Genomic DNA, 16,433 nt, shown 5'->3' with positions numbered 1-16,433 from the left:
ATTTTCTGAGGACATCCCTGACTGATGAGTCAACCATGTTTGATTCAAAATAAATATGTTAAATTGTGTTGTTAATGTGTTGTTTTCATGCCGGCTTTGTGCACCTAGATGTAGCTAAACACCATGTCAGATTTAAAACTGTTAACAGATAATAGGCAATAAAATAGGCAGGAAGAACGAAGTAACTAAAGCAGGTCTAAATGCCAAGAAATCCTTTTAAGATGAAAGATGGTTTGTGAGCAAGCCAAACAGTCTCAACCATACATGAACCTGACAAATATTGGAAAAATAAAGTCCAAACTGACCCATTTTCGCCTGAACCTGAACATAAAGCAGCAAGACTCTGTCCGAACCTGACTGTAGGCAGACAAGGTTTTGTATGAACCCAAATGTAGGCCAACGAGATTTTGCCTTAACTCAAGCATAGGTTCTACACATAGTTGGGTTCTTTTGGGTTCAAAAACAATTTTAAGCTCTTCTCAGGGGTGTCAACCTCTCCAGACACTGTTTGGTGATTTCCCTGCTTAAACACTCATACTAAACCTGGCAGTTAACAGATGAGTGAGCAAGGAAATCACCAAATTATGCTTGAAATGAAAGAAAACTGCTTCATGATGAAGTACCCAACTTAAAGTTTAACAAAACAGTTTCACTTAGCATCACCACATCACTACTGCAGTTCATCACAGCTGTCAGCTGCTTAGCGTTCATGTACAAACTTTTTTGTTTTTTTCAAATATTCACTCCTTTTGAACTTGATGCCTGCAACATGTTCGAAAGAAGTTGGGACAGGGGCATGTTTACCACTATGTTACTTTTTCACTTTGCGTCAGTCCATCTCAGATGAGCTTGGGCCCAGAGAAGCCAGGGCGTTTCTGGCTTTCGCTTTGCATGGCAGAGTTTTAACTTGCACTTGTAGATGGAGCGACGAACTGTGTTCACTGACAGTGCTTTTCTGAAGTGTTCCTGAGCCCATGTGGTAATATCCATTACAGAATGATGTCAGTTTTTAATGCAGTGCCGCCTGAGGGATCGAAGGTCACGGGCACTCAATGTTCATTTTCTGCCTTGACACTTACTTGCGGAGATTTCTCCAGGTTCTCTCAATCTTTTGATGATATTATGGACTGTAGATATTGAAATCCCTGAATTCCTTGCAATTGCGTGTTGAGAAACGTTGTTCTTAAACTGTTGGCCTATTTGCTCACAGTTGTTTACAAAGTGGTGAACCTCGCCACCATCCTTGCTTGTGAAAGACTGAGCCTTTCAGGGATGCTCCCTTTGTACCGAATCATGACACTAACCTTTTTCCAATTAACCTGTTCACCTGTGGAATGTTCCAAACAGGTGTTTTTTGAGCATTCCTCAACTTTCCCTGTCTTTTTTTTGCCCCTGTCCCAACTTTTTTGGAATGTGTTGCAGGCATCAAACTCAAAATGAGTGAATATTTGCAAAAAACAATAAAGTGTATCTGTTCGAACATTAAATATCTTGTCTTTGTAGAGTATTCAATTGAATATAGGATAAAAAGGATTTGCAAATCATCGGATTCTGTTTTTATTTATGTTTTACACAACATCCCAACTTAATTGGAATTGGGGTTGTACCACCTTTTGGAATCTGGTAGTTCAGTCCAAGTGCTACTTTCCTACACAGAAGGGTAAACAGTTTGTGGTGAAGGTGGAAATGCCGTTTATAACAGTGTGTCCTTTCTTGAGGGAATGAGATATGTTGGGCCATCTGGGATGACTTTTAAACTTCATAGTTTTCTGCTTTTAAAGGATGTCATTGGGAATTATCCATAGATTATGTATATAATTAATCTTTTATATAACTCTATGCTTTCCTGCTTTTTTTTTTCTTTGTGTAGTTGGTTTGATTATTAGAGGAACTACCTCTATCAGGGGTTAAGCCTTTTAGTGCATGCTTGACTCCACCCCTCCACAGATGAAGAGGAGGTTAGTTGTGGGATGGGAGAGTTTCAGATGGGCATATTTGTGGCTGTGCTATGTCTAAAACCACTTCCCTTCTCTCTCTTCCTCCTGGGCCTCAGTGCAAATGGAGATGCGTGAGTAATTTCCTTCCTCAGTCATAACGGCAGAGGAAGCCTGACAAATTATTATTGTTCTTGATTTTTTTTTTTTTTAAGGGAAAATAGTCCCTTAAATAGTTCATTCTACCATGAATAAATTTATGAAAAGATTGAGATGGAGTCATTTGCAGATTTCCATGCTTATGTGTCCTCTCTGATTGTGTTGGCTAGGTTCCCCAATGCCTTCGCTGTTAATGCCTCCACATCAGGGATTTCAGCAGGTCCCTCTCCTCTCTCTGGAGGCTCGATTCCTGGCCATCCCGCAGCCTCCTCCAGCCCTCTAGAGCCTGCCCCACTGAAAATCGAGGAGGTGAAGCCTCCAGCCACAGGCACACGCAAGGCCAAAGTGCTGTATGACTATGATGCTGCAGACACAAGCGAGCTGTCATTGCTTGCTGATGAGGTGGGCTTTTATCCCCTTTGCCTTTTTAATTATTACCTACTCTGAAATTATAATATTCTCCATGACATTGTTCATTCACAGCTTATCTGTTTTTGCTTTTTGAACAAAACAGCAGAGGGCATATTTATCACTCACAAATGCAACCACTGCTACAACCCTCAAAAGACTAATTTTAGCAAAGGCCAGCTAAAGTTCCTCTTACAAATGTATCTGTCTATTCAAATGTATCTGACATCCAAGTAGCAACTTTGATCATGTTGGACTAGCTTAACAGCATGCTGGCAAAAATTAGCACTACATAACATGGGAGTGTCCAGTTTTCAAAATACGGTTCTACCAAGTTGGACTATTTTCTTGTAGCTAACTGAACATATGCAGTTTTGAGACAACAATGACAAATTTACCATCATGCTAATGTTGCCTGATTACTCCACAAAAAGCTACTGTTGATCTACACTGTGACCTTTCACACACATACAAAATAAATTTCATTTAAAATTAACAATACAATCTAAATGTACTATAACAAATTTCATAAAATGCACTGTAACATTTCTTAAATTGAATGAGATTATTTGCAACATTTACATTTTGCATTGAGAGTGTTGGTACAGAAGTACAGAGAAGGTCAGAAGGAGCTACATTGTGTCTTTGTGGATCTAGAGAAGGCATATGATAGGGTGCCAAGAGAGGAACTGTGGTACTGTATGAGGAAGTCAGGTGTAGCTGAGAAGTATGTTAGGGTGGTGCAGGACATGTATGAGGATAGTGAGACAGTGGTGAGGTGTGCAGTTGGAGTGACAAATGGTTTCAAGGTGAAGGTAGGGTTACATCAGGGATCAGCTTTGAGCCCCTTCTTGTTTGCAATGGTGATGGAAAGGTTGACAGATGAGGTCAGGCAGGAGGCTCCATGGACCATGATGTTGGCAGATGACATTGTAATCTGTGGTGAGAGTAGAGAGCAGGTGGAAGAGAATCTGGAAAGGTGGAGGTTTGCACTGGAGAGGAGAGGAATGAAGGTCAGTAGAGACAAGATGGAATACATGTGTGTGAATGAGAGGGAGGCAGGTGGAAAGGTGAAGATGCTAGGAGTAGAGGTCATAAAGGTGGATGACTTCAAATATCTTGGGTCAATCATCCAGAGCAATGGACAGTGTAGAAAAGAGGTGAAGAAGAGGTTGCAGGCAGGATTGAGTGGGTGGAGACAGGTGTCAGGGCTGATGTGTGACAGAAGGATAGCAGCAAGAGTGAAAGGGAAGGTTTACAAGACAGTAGTGTGTCCTGCTATGATGTATGCTTTGGAGACTGTGGCTCTGTCTAAAAGACAGGAGGCTGAGCTGGAGGTGGCGGAGATGAAGATGCTGAGATTTTCGTTGGGAGTGACAAGGATGGACAAGATTAGAAATGAGCAGATCAGAGGGACAGTGAAGGTGGAGCAGTTTGGAGATAAAGCCAGAGAGGCCAGGTTGAGATGGTTTGGACATGTGTTGAGGAGGAATAGTGGATATATTGGTCAAAGAATGTTGGAGATGGAGCTGCTGGGTAGAAGGAGAAGAGGTAGACCTCAGAGAAGGTTTATGGTTGTAGTGAAGGTGGACTTGGAGATGGTTGGTGTAAAAGTAGAGGAGGCAATGGATAAGGCAAGATGGAGGCAGATGATCCGCTGTGGCAACCCCTACATATACAGAATATACAGTTGCAAATTCTCTGGAACTGATGAGGTGGAAGGATGCAATGCTGCCCAACTATTACAGAACATGACAAATCACAAGATGTAAAATTCTAGTTTTAGACTAGCATGTCTTATTGTGGAACATATTAAATTATATGGTCATGAGGGTGAGGAACTGTTATGACGTGTGGGTTCACAAATGGATGAGTTTATGGGGATAATTTCTGTTTGCACTATATTTAAATTACCTGGGGACATACTTTCCAACCTCCACAGTTCCCTTCCCACAGACCATTTGTACAGGATAAAGGATGTCCGTTTTTTGCCTAATATACTTGTCTATGTTAATGCTTTCATGTATGCCTTTGTCTGTTTGTCTTGGCATGGGAAAAAGGCACTTAATTTACATGCCTAAAGATAACTTTGATGACTTGTTTAAAGGCAACTAAGATGTGATTGAAACTTTGTCTATCAGATAGTCAGAGCTTACTATGAAATTAAATCTTAAAAGTAATAACTGATAACAAGTTACTAAGGCCTACTATGTAATGTTATTCTGACTGCATAAGAAAGCAGCTTCTTGATAAGTCTAGCCAGGATTATGCATGGCTTGGCTTGGAACATTTCTAAAGTCAAGTGTAATTTTAATGCCACAGTAATGTGAAAAGTAATTGCAGCATAATTTTCACTTAAGATTAAGATAGATAGTGTTCTGGTTATTTACTGATGTCATTTAAAAGGTAGAACCAAATTATTGCCAGGTTCATGCACTTTTATGCCCTCAACAACGAAAAATAAAAAAAGTTGCACATGAAATCTTGTCTCGCACTTGGACAAGCTCAGATGATCAGATTTCGTCACTAGGCAAAATACGGGTATATGTCGATGTAATGGAATATCGTTGATGATGTAATCTGAAGGTGATGGAACTGAGGACTAATGTACTGTAACCAACTTGTAAATATTGTGGGGGAAGTGTGGGCCAAACTATACAGTTTTTTGGGTTATTTTTTTTAATTAAGGTTTTTTTTTTACTTCTAAGTTTAGCTTGAGTGCAGGAAATAGAAAATAAATACCAACATGCTTTCAGCTTACAGCAGTAAAAAACAAAACAAAAAAAAAACAAGATGACTAGGTTTTATCCTACCGCAGTTAGCTCTAACCTGGAGAGAAAGTTCTTCTGATCCCAGTCTACAGCCAGAAAATGGGATCAGAAATCGGAAATAAACGAAAATAATCAAAAATAAGTAATAAATGTAATTTTTTTTTCACTTTTATTGTGAAAACATTGAGTTACAATGGGGCTTTTAAAATACTATGGTAGGGCTCCCAAGTGGCACAGTCGTCTAAGTGTTGGCCCCATCATCAGTAAATCATGAGTTCGAGCCCTGGTGATGCTACAGCCATCTATAGCAGGGAGTCCAAGAGAGCATAGTTGGGCAGTTTGCGCTTTCCTCTGAGTGCATTCAGCTGAAATAAGCGAAAAAGCCGAAAAGAAGCGATGGCTGTTTTCACAGATCTCAGAGGAAGCCTGTGACAGCCTTCACCCTCCTAGCAATGGTAGCATTGTGTGATTTGGGGGAGTCCTAACTAGCGGGTAGAATTGGAGATGTCTTGAGAGAGGGGAGAAAATCGGGTAGAAATAATAATAAAAAAAATGCTATGGTGGCCCAGCAAACTTGTTTAAACCCCACCATAGACCCACAAGATTCTTTTGAACCTGACTGCAAACTGGATAAAATTCTGTCCAGACTTATCCAAGACTGACAAACTTCTGCCCAAACCAGACTAAAAGCAGGCACAAATCAAATCAAATTTATTTGTATAGCGCTTTTTACAACTGATATTGTCACAAAGCAGCTTCACAGAACTCCAGAAAACACAAAGTTTTAACAAGAATGTAAAAACCCCCAGGTGAGCAAGCCAGGGGCGATGGTGGCAAGGAAAAACTCCCTCAGAGCTGAGGAAGAAACCTTGGGAGGACCCAAGGCTCACTGGGGGGGGGCCCATCCTTCTCTGGTCAAACTACCTACAAGTGATTATACTACTAATATTAATAGCAGTAGTAGTATTAGTAGTAGTAATAGCTAGGAGTTCATGAAAACTTCAATGTAGGGTGGGCAGCTAGTCCAAGGCAGGTGGCGGTAGCAGGGGCGTGGGTAGCATGAGAGCTCGACAGTCAGTCGTCCTTCAGTGTCTGGCCAGACATGTAGGCGGTCGTATACTCGGAAAAAAGGCAGGGAGATGGAATTTGCTTTATTCTGTGTGTTTGTATGTAAAACATACAAATGTGAACATTTCCAGAGTGCGGTTAATGACTCGGCAGATCTGACTATGACAGCTTAACTAAAAGGAGAGAACCAGAATTTGTGGTTCAGTACCGGTCTGATTTATTTTGTGATTTGGGAAATCACACTAAACAGAACTCTAGAATTATATTTATTATTCTTGATCAGTGAGGCCAGATATGCTGAGCGAGCTTTGATGAGAGCATTTCTATACTCTATAAGGCTGTCCTTCCAGGCAGAGTGGAACACTTCCAGCTTGGATGATCGCCATTTCTGCTCTAGTTTCCAAACTGTTTGTTTTAAGGCATGGGTTTTATCGTTGTACCATGGGGCGAGCTTTTTCTGCCTTATTCTTTTTTTTTAAGTGGTGCCACATTTCATTTCTAAAGTAAATCGAAAGGTATTTTCTAAATAATCGGTCAGTAAATCTAGCTCCATTGGGTCTGATGGAGTGGAAACTGGGGTTGATGGTTCTGGGAGGTTTTCTATAAATTGTAGGGCGGTAAAAGGTTTTATTGAGCACTTTGTAGAATAGCGAGGGAACATACATATATTATGGCTAAGTCATGCTCATATGAAATTAACTAAACTAAATCTAATGTGTGACTACAGTAGTAGTGTGTAGGCCCTGTTACATTTTGGGTAATACCAACAGAGTCTAGAATTGAAGTAAATGCCTTTTTAGTGGGTCATCTGCCTTCTCAAAGTGAATATTAAAATCTCCTACAATTATTACTTTATCATTGCACACAACTAGGTTTGCAGCGAAATCACTAAATTCTTTTAAAAATTCAGAGTAGGGACCTGGTGGTCTGTAAATGTTAAATAATGGAAATGCGTTCTTTTTTGTGACTGGATTTGTGAATGGAAAGGACCTCAAAGGAAGTGAAAGTGTCACATTGTTTCTGACTAATAGTCAGTATTTTGGTAGATTACACATACTCCACCTCCCTTGCCTGATAATCTTGGCCTATGTGCATAATTATAGCCTACAGGGGTGGCTTCATTTAAAGCTGACTATTCATTTGGTCTAACCCATGTTTCAGTGAGACTGAAAACGTCAAATTTATGATCACTTATAGTTTCATTTACGATGACTGCTTTTGAGTTTAGTGATCTTATATTGAGTAGTCCAAACTTTATATCTAAGTTGTTAGTGCCATCATCTAAATATGGATATGTATGTTGATTAGGTTGTATAAACGGGCTGATTGAGTTTTTCTATGATTAAATTTAGTTTTAATTCGGGGCAAAGACAAAAATTTGCCCTCGAAATGCAACCAATTGTCTATAAAGCCCACTTGATTTTTGGAACACCACTTGGACATCCAGCAGTTTAACGCTGAAAGCCTGCTGTATGCTTCAGTGCCACGCCGCATTGGGTTGGGGCCAGAGCAAATTACAGCATCGGACATCGTCTGGGCCTGTTTACTCAACTCTCTAATAGTTCCCTTAGTTATCTCAGAATGCCGCAGACGAATATCATTGGCCCCTACATGAATGACTATCCTCGAATATCTCTTATTAGCCAACAGTCTAAGGTTGCCACTAATGTCCAGCGCTCTGGCTCCTGATAAACATCTAACTGTTACTGCTGGCGTCCCTAAAGGAGTAGCTAATTTAATGTGTTGGACAATCGAGTCCTCCTATAACCCACAGAGTCGTGACCTATTCACCCCACTGTGAGGGCTCTAACGCTGGAGTCGAAGGGGTGCTAACTCTCCCTAGGGCATCCGGAGCTGCTAACACTGAATCTTGCTGTCTGTCCTCTCTGTCCTAATAACCCCCGGATACGCACCTCTAGTTGGTCCACCTTCTCCACCAAAGAGCTAACTAGCTGGCGCTTAGCACAAACACAGCCACCCACTGTGGGGTTAAACTAAACATGCCACACTCTGAGCAGACAAAACAACCAGCAGAAGCCATGATATTTCAGGTACTTACCACTTTGGACTGATTTAGGAGCTTATAGCACAAAACATTGCCGCAGTGACGCGCTCTGAGTCTGCTTGCAGTGTCGTGCTCTGAGTCTGCTTGCAGTGTCGTGCTCTGAGTCCGCTCGCAGTGACGCGCTCTCGGTCCGCTCGCAGTGACGCGCTCTCGGTCCGCTCGCAGTGACGCGCTCTGAGTTCGCTCGCAGTGACGCGCTCTGAGTTCGCTCGCAGTGACGCGCTCTGAGTTCGCTCGCAGTGACGCGCTCTGAGTTCGCTCGCAGTGACGCGCTCTGAGTTCGCTCGCAGTGACGCGCTCTGAGTTTGCTCGCAGTGACGCAAAAAAATTCTGTCAAAACTTGACTGTAGCCAGATGGTCCTCTGTCTAAACCTGACCAAAATTCTGTCCAGACTAGTAGACTGACAAAGTTCTCTCAATCTGATGGTAGCTGACAGAATTCTGTACAAACTGGAATGTAGCTCAACAAAATGATGTTCTAAACTTGACCACCACCAAAATAAACTCCAGGCAATCATAGTGCCTTTTCAGTATCTGTTTAGTATCTATTCAGTATACCATTTAGTAGTATCACCTTGTAACGCTAATGACAGCCATCGTATTGCCTGTGTGTACGTTTTGGCACATGTTTGGCTCATGGAGGTCTGCTTCAAGGCTCCAGCATGCAGTACTGAAAATTGTTGAAAGTCACAGAATTGGGGGAAAAACTAAAGCATGCCAAAATCTGTCAAAAAGAGACAAGCTGTGAGAATGCCAAACGTGAAACCAGAGCCTGATCTAAGCCTGAGATATACTGGAGAAATGATGTTCTAACCCAACCAAACACAATGTGATGTCCTGACAGGTTCAGACAAGTATTTCAGGCTTTACTTCCACACACAAATGTGGGCCTTTAGCCACAGTTCTGGGCAGTTTGTTTAGTTCTGGCAGGTGTAGTTACTGAATTACTTCACAGCCCTGGGAAATTCCTTAACCAGGAATTTATACAAATGTGGACTTTCAAAAAAGGCCATATAAGCCAGGTTAGCATTGGGACAGCCCCAAGCACTGGCAGATTTGACAGGAGCCATACCTCAATGTTTGGGTAAGTTGGACGCCTACACCTGTTTTCTGAGACCTGGCTTGGTGTCTTCTTTGAATTACACATAGGACATTCAGAACTGACACACAGTGGGTTATTTGGAAGTGGATGGAGAAGTCCAGCAGCAGCTGTAGGATCAACAGACAGATTAGGCAGCAGATGAGTCATTTGCTTTTATCTTGGGTGGGCATTTCCGAGTTTGTCATGAATCATCCCTCATTTTTGGATGCCAGTTTTTATTTTTTGAAATTAAACTTTGTAAGTAGTTACATGTCCTGACTGCCTCAGGACGTTAAGCAGACATCAAGAACACTGTGTTTACATAAACACGGTGTTCTTGATATCTGCTTAACTGTCCAAGCAGACTATATGCCAGATAACTGTGTCTAAACCTAACCTTAATCTGATGTCTGAATGAAGAAGAAGAGCTACAGTAAACATTAGCCGATAAACTTTAAACGTTTAAATGGCAGATTTTGGCGACATGATAACAACTGACTCACCCCCAAATAAACCTCATGCTTCATGATTGCTTAGTATTCTGGATATTCATTAAACACAGCTTGTATGGTCACTAAGAGTATCCACATGTACAATACAGAACAAGTCAGATACCACACTTTCATTTATTTTATTTCCAGTCAGGTTTGCCAGGAAAAAAAAGCAGGAAAAGCATATTTAACAGAAAAAAACACAAAAACCTTGAACATTAACCATAATATTTTTATTTTCAGTAGTCTGTACTTATGTACCCTTTAGTCACTTTAAGTTTTCCAATATTAAAATCCTAAAAGTAAAAGCTGTTCCCAAACTGACATTGACATTATGTTCCCCTTCAAAGAAACACCAACATTCACACAAGAAACTACCAAAACACATTTTAAGCTGCCTTCAATTTTTTTTTTCCATATGGATCTACAGGGGTTAAAGGAGACTAAGATTAGATACAAGATACTCCCGCTTAAATAAAGAAAGAGAAAGTTAAAGGAAAATAAGCAGGAAAAAAACAGGTTTTCAGAACTATAGATCAAAAAATTATTAAAAGTTAGAGAGAGAATGGGAGTCCTACCAACCGTGCAAGACCTGGTAGACCACCAGGACTGTCACCATCAGATAAACAGCACTTTCTTCTTGATGAGAGTATAAATCAAGTTCCACTCTTGCTTTAATTTTGAAAAAAAAAAAGAAAAAAAAAAAACTCATGGGTTTCTATCCATCCTTCCTAAGAAGGCAACTCAACCCTATGGGTCTGAAAAGATGTGTAGTTGTCAAGAAACCCTAACTAAGAAAAAAAGAGAAGAGAAATTTTCAAGGTTCTCCAAGTTTTCAAAGCCCACCTAAAACTTCTTAACATACAACTTTTTTTTTCTTTTCTTAAATGCTGATACAGAAAATTTTGGTTGTCAGTAGATTTGCAAAATTTGTTATGTTTAAAAACAAACGTTGCAAAAAATGATTGTAGTGATGTTAAAAGGAGGGGAGAGAATAGAAATGCAAAGTAGATGTGCACTGTGAGAAACTGCTTGGTCTCTTAGTTTTGAGGGTTTTTGTGATTTAATTTTAAATACCCAAAACACATTTCATTCTTTGGGCTTTGAATGAAGTAGCATCGTCACAGTTAATAAATCTTATTTTATATCTGCTTCTTTGTCATTAATTTATCAGGTCGCTGATGCGAGGCGAAATATACGCTCTGCGATCTATGAGTTGAAATCAAACGCAAATCTTCTCTATTATTTTATGCCTTGTTTTAACAGCAGGTTGTGCTGAGATTCTGTAAAGAGTCCTTCATTAAAACAGTCGTTATGCTGACTGTACTGTGCTGACATCCGCTGTAATTGAACGAGAACTAGCTCCGTTTCTATCAATAGTGAACTGAACAGGGTTGATTTGAAGCCGACCCAGACCTGCAATTTCTGCCAGACTGGTTCAGCTGTTTTCTGTAGACCTGAATACGGGTGGAGTGTTCACACATGTCCAAACAGAGCGAACTAAAGAAAAAGGTCCACACCAAACAAAACTCCCTGAGAAACTTCTCCATCTCTAGCTAGCTGTCTGCATCATGCACCCATGGCTGCGTTGTCTCCGACTGATGACATTTAATTGGCCTGCTACTGCAACATTTTTATTTTTGCGTCTCAGGCACTAACTTGAAAACATTTCATTCCCAGATAATCTTTTTTCCACTTATATTTTCATGATGTATAACAGCCCACTATAAATGACTGCCTTCCTGAGTACAGGCCACTAGAGGGTGCTTCACAGGGTTGAGAAACCCTACTCTGGAACACCAAATCTGGACATCTGAGATGTGGAGTAAGGTTTTATAGACTGATGAGTCTAAATGGGTCATTGGAATTACTTGCAGAAACAGAAAATGCATCTGACTGAACTTTAGAAGTGTGGAAAATCATTCCTGTAGATTTCTTTGAAAAACTGAAAGCAAGTCTGCCGAAAAGAATGGAATCTGTTATAAAGGCAGAGTCGACACATTCAGTATCGAACAGTTTGTCATATTTAATTGTTGAGGCGTCTCATACTTAATGGCCATATTGACTGGAAATGAAGTAGATGGGAGTGTGGTCTCTGACTTTTACACACTATTGTAGCTGATTGCTTGCCAAAACAATGCATGTTGGAACTTGGAATGTATACGTGTTTGTAGTCACACTTTCTAAAAATGTTCTTTGAATAACTTAGGAATGAAGATCTATTGGAGCCACATCTGACAGTGTTCTGTTCTCTCTCTTTTTTTTTTTTTTGATAAAGCTTATCACAGTATACACAGTTCCAGGCATGGACCCAGACTGGCTTATTGGGGAGAGAGGGAATCAGAAAGGCAAAGTGCCGGTGACGTACCTGGAGCTGCTGAGCTAAACACACTCACACATGTACACACATAAACAGATGCACACAGAGAGATGCACACGTGCAATTTATGTTTATGACCTTAAGTTTGTCTGATGAATGATATTACAGGATGGTTATGGAAACTTTGCATGAGCAAGTATTCAAACAGGTGTAAACACTCTGGGACTACATGAAGTTGTTTTGTATTGTTGTTTGATTGTTTCTAAGTTTAAACTATTCTTTCACTCCCTTAACCCAAAGGACTCAAAAAGGCTATACTCAAAAGTGTCTTGCTAAGAGTCTCACAGTAGTGCGTTAAGAGATCTGACATCTGCAGATGCACTACAATGATGAGTGGCTACAATTTGCTTGGTTCTAAGATGATTTCAATCTGTTTTGTTAGAAGTAACTATGAAATGTTTGTTTTTCTAGGCAATACCACTCTTGATGAAGTATTACATAGACAAGCTTGACCACTGAATATTATTATGAGTGTGTTTTTTGCTTTTTTGACAAACTCCAGAGGCACCAGGTGGAGATCAAACTGAAAAGAAAACGTCATTGTTCCTTCAAATACAAGCTTGTGTCTTTTGTGCTTCCTTTGACATATTCACTTCTATGTTTGGCAGCGTGGCTTTGGTTATTGATAATAATTTACCGTAATGAAAAGGACTTTTGTAACATGGCTGCAATTTTCCTACAGTAGATCTGGTAACATTTTACTGAAGAGCAGCTTTAAGCCACATACCTTCTTTCATGATGACAAAGACAGAAAAAGAAATAGCAGATAAAGGGTAAAAGAAGAAGTAAAAAAAGAGGCCGAGAAGCATGCTGTCAAGTAATCTGTGCTGAGCTCTATGTTTGCCAGGATCAACTCACATAAGCCTTCATAAATATCTATGTAGGATTATTTCAACAAGCGCTAGTTGTAACAAAAGCTGCTTTTGTCTATTTTGACGTCATTTCATCTCAGTAAGTGTTCAACTGACTCTTGTTGACATAAACCTTCATAAACATCTATATAGGTTTATATCAGTTGTTTTAAAGGCTTGGGTAGGTCTTGTTCAGCCTAATGTAGCCTCGTATAGTCTCATGAACCTAAATGTCCTTCAGAAAAGTGTTACTGTAAATTCTTATTTTAGAAAGTTACTGTATAACACTACAGGCCCATATCTATCATGAAACGGCACACACTTGCACATCGTGTGAAGTGATGTTGTTAGCTGTGTAGTTATTCCTGTGGGGCAGCAGAGTGTTTGAGGGGTTTCACTATGATTTCATACTTTTACACACTCATTCAGTGGTGTGCTTCTTTTAAAAACAGCTAATGTTTTAAGGCCTAGAATTTTTTAAAGGAGAATAATTGGATTGTATCAGCTGATACTGAAGACTTCAGAATCAGTATCAGAAAAGAAAAAGTGGTTTTTAGAAAATTATTAGAAGATAGTACAGACAGACAGATGTATTAACCAGAGGCAAAAATACTAGGCATTATTATAAAAGTATTATACAGTGCTATAAGAAGTGAAACCTCTTCGTTCTTGTCAGTATCAAATATTTCTCATGATGAGATTGTTGAAAATTGTTCAACATATTTCTACATGTTTTTTATTTTCAGTAATTTAATCTAGAGAAATTGTCCTATTCTGTATGCAGATGAGTTTGCTTATTTTAAAACAATGTAAATAATCTGAAAGAATCAGAATAATCTGCATATAGACTGCTGAACTTCACTGGATAAAATGTCTTAACACAAGTAAAAAATGACTGTAGTTACAAGTTAAATAATCTCATAATAAGAAAATGTATAGATTATTGACTAGATCCAATATGATTTCACTTGCCAAGATATTATTTTCAGTGCAGGTAAGGGTAGCGAGGCAAAACAAGAAAGTTTAGAAAGTATTTAGAAAGTAAAACTGAAGTTATGGTGTCAGATTTCCACATGAAGACAGATCATACCTGATAGCACTAAATCACAGAATCCTGGTGATAATGAGATCTGTGAGACTGAGAATAATGATGGGGTTATAGTAATTGTATAATGCCTAAATATTTCCTGTTTGATGTCTCTTTTGAACAAGCCATAAAAACACTCTGGATGTATCAGGTAACTCCGTGTACTTCCATCTCGTTACAGCGACTCCTACAGTTTTTAAATAAGTTCTTCTGTCCTTCTGCAGGAAGAAGCTCCTTAAAAGAGTAAATAGGTTATTCACATCAGACGTTGTTGTGATTGAGTTAGTGATGTTTGTGTGTTTTACTGTTTATCACTGCTTGAATCGGAGCTGTGTTTAATGGGGGCAGGACGAACTGGTGTAGGCCCTGGGTTCAGAGTGGATGGGTTCAGAGTGGATGCAACTTGAACAGGAAATGCAATAGTGTCATTTATGAATCTGAGTTTTGTAAACAATTTGTAAAATAGGTCCAGTTAAATGGAATTTTGACTGTTTGCTCTCTGGTTACATCCCCGTAAACACCTCTCCAGTTTTAGCCTTTCTTTTTCAGTCCTTGTCTGTGTAATTGATGTTTGTTTAAAAAAGTAAGCAATGTGTGTTGATTGAATGAAAGTTGAACATCATAATAAAAAGCTTTATTGAAATGTCTTTTGTTGAACGTCTCTTTTTAGAAGCTGTGTTTCATGTCTATTAACATGGAGGTGCTATTCTTGTATTATGATTTTGAAGAGCATCTGACCACAGTCAGCATTTACAGTATCCACTCTTGAAATGATGATGATCGCTGGATTTAGTCATGTCTGCAGTCATGTCCAAGTGAGAAATGGGAAGTTTCCAACCCCAGCGTGTGAAAATCCATTTGAACAGTCACATAATTTCCACTTGGAAAGTGAGTTTACAGAACTGCTGTACTGTTATGTTGTATCAACATGGATTGACATATCAGCCTGCTTTAAGTTTTATCTTAAAACACAAATAGAATATTTTGATAGTTTTACAATCACCTGACTTCTAAGTATTAACCAGATAACTGTGGGGTACCCACTTCAATGTTGTACATGATTCCATCATCAACAAATCATCAATCAACAAATCAACAAAATGCACCCAAAAGGAAGTGTCGGATTGCAATGCTATAAGGAAGTTAAAGCTTACCAGGAAAAATACATGATTAACAATTTTGATTTATATGGACAATATTTATTGAGCTACACATACAGAGGTAGTGTCCCTTAAGCAACATTTACACAGCAGGTAAAAGCATTTTTCTTCTTTTGTGACCCAAATGTGTCATCTGTGCCAGTGTGAACAGCAAAAAACGCACTGAATCAGATGTTTTCAATTCAAATTTTAGATGCATGTCCAGGTGCTTCATCACAGAGTTGTAGAGGTTCCTGCGATCACCCATCCATGAGCTTGAACATTCATGCAGTTCCTGCAGATTTTGCGGTAGTACAGTTGATGGCACGTCCCACACATTTTCAGCCAGGGTTAGGCATAGTATCGGTGTCTTCAAGGTGAGCTGTTGAGATGCCAGGACATTCCCGTTGGGAAATTCCTAGTTCCCACCAACAAATGCAGCATAACCTACACTGCAAGTTACTTTTTAATCTACTGTTCTTTGTAAATTCTGGTAAATGTCATTAGACACCACTTGCTTGTGTGGTTTCCAACTCCCAACACACCTGGGACAGGTAAGCAAGTATGGAAGAGTGCTAATGATGACCTAGCTCACGTACACTTCATCAGGAGACATCAGGAGATGATGTGAATCTCTTGTATTTCCAGAATGGTAACATTACGGAAGAAGGAAAACAAAAGAGATTCCAAATCATTTTGAAATGCTGTTTTTCTCCTTAGTGTATGAACTCTAGTGTGATGTGTAAGCGATGCAAATCATTTAGTTTTTTACTATGAATATGTAAATTGTTCATAAATATTTAGTTGTATGCAAAACTTTGAAACTCCCCAGGCAAACTACATTCACTTGAAAAGAATTCAAGTTAACATGTCCTCTACAGGAAGCACACTTAAATATGGCATTTCTCTGCTAATTTTAGTACACAACTTCTATTTATGTGCTGAGTTGCAGAGAGAACACATTAGGGAAGGGGGCATACAACATACTTTTACCAGCGC

General features: G+C 39.5%; 1 protein-coding gene across 10 annotated transcripts in view; it reads left to right on the top strand.

Annotated features, from left to right (window-relative positions):
- The window catches only part of sh3glb2b (SH3-domain GRB2-like endophilin B2b), a 58,566-nt gene extending 43,628 nt beyond the window's left edge, over positions 1–14,938 (top strand). For 6 of the 10 annotated variants that reach the window (XM_017701708.2, XM_017701707.2, XM_017701712.2 and 3 more), the window contains 3 exons: positions 2,054–2,068; positions 2,264–2,495; positions 12,256–14,938. In XM_017701708.2, the coding sequence (XP_017557197.1) occupies positions 2,054–2,068; positions 2,264–2,495; positions 12,256–12,363 (355 nt within the window). In that variant the 3' untranslated portion in view covers positions 12,364–14,938. The remainder of the gene's footprint in view (positions 1–2,053; positions 2,069–2,263; positions 2,496–12,255) is intronic. The other 4 variants (XM_017701709.2, XM_017701714.2, XM_037533379.1 and 1 more) reach the window with 1 other exon arrangement.
- The last annotated feature ends 1,495 nt before the right edge of the window (positions 14,939–16,433 follow it).

This window comes from Pygocentrus nattereri, chromosome 23 (assembly GCF_015220715.1).
Source record: "Pygocentrus nattereri isolate fPygNat1 chromosome 23, fPygNat1.pri, whole genome shotgun sequence".
NCBI lineage: Eukaryota > Metazoa > Chordata > Actinopteri > Characiformes > Serrasalmidae > Pygocentrus > Pygocentrus nattereri.
The sequence above is the reverse complement of the archived record's forward strand: the minus strand, read 5'-3'. Positions and strand labels throughout refer to the sequence as shown.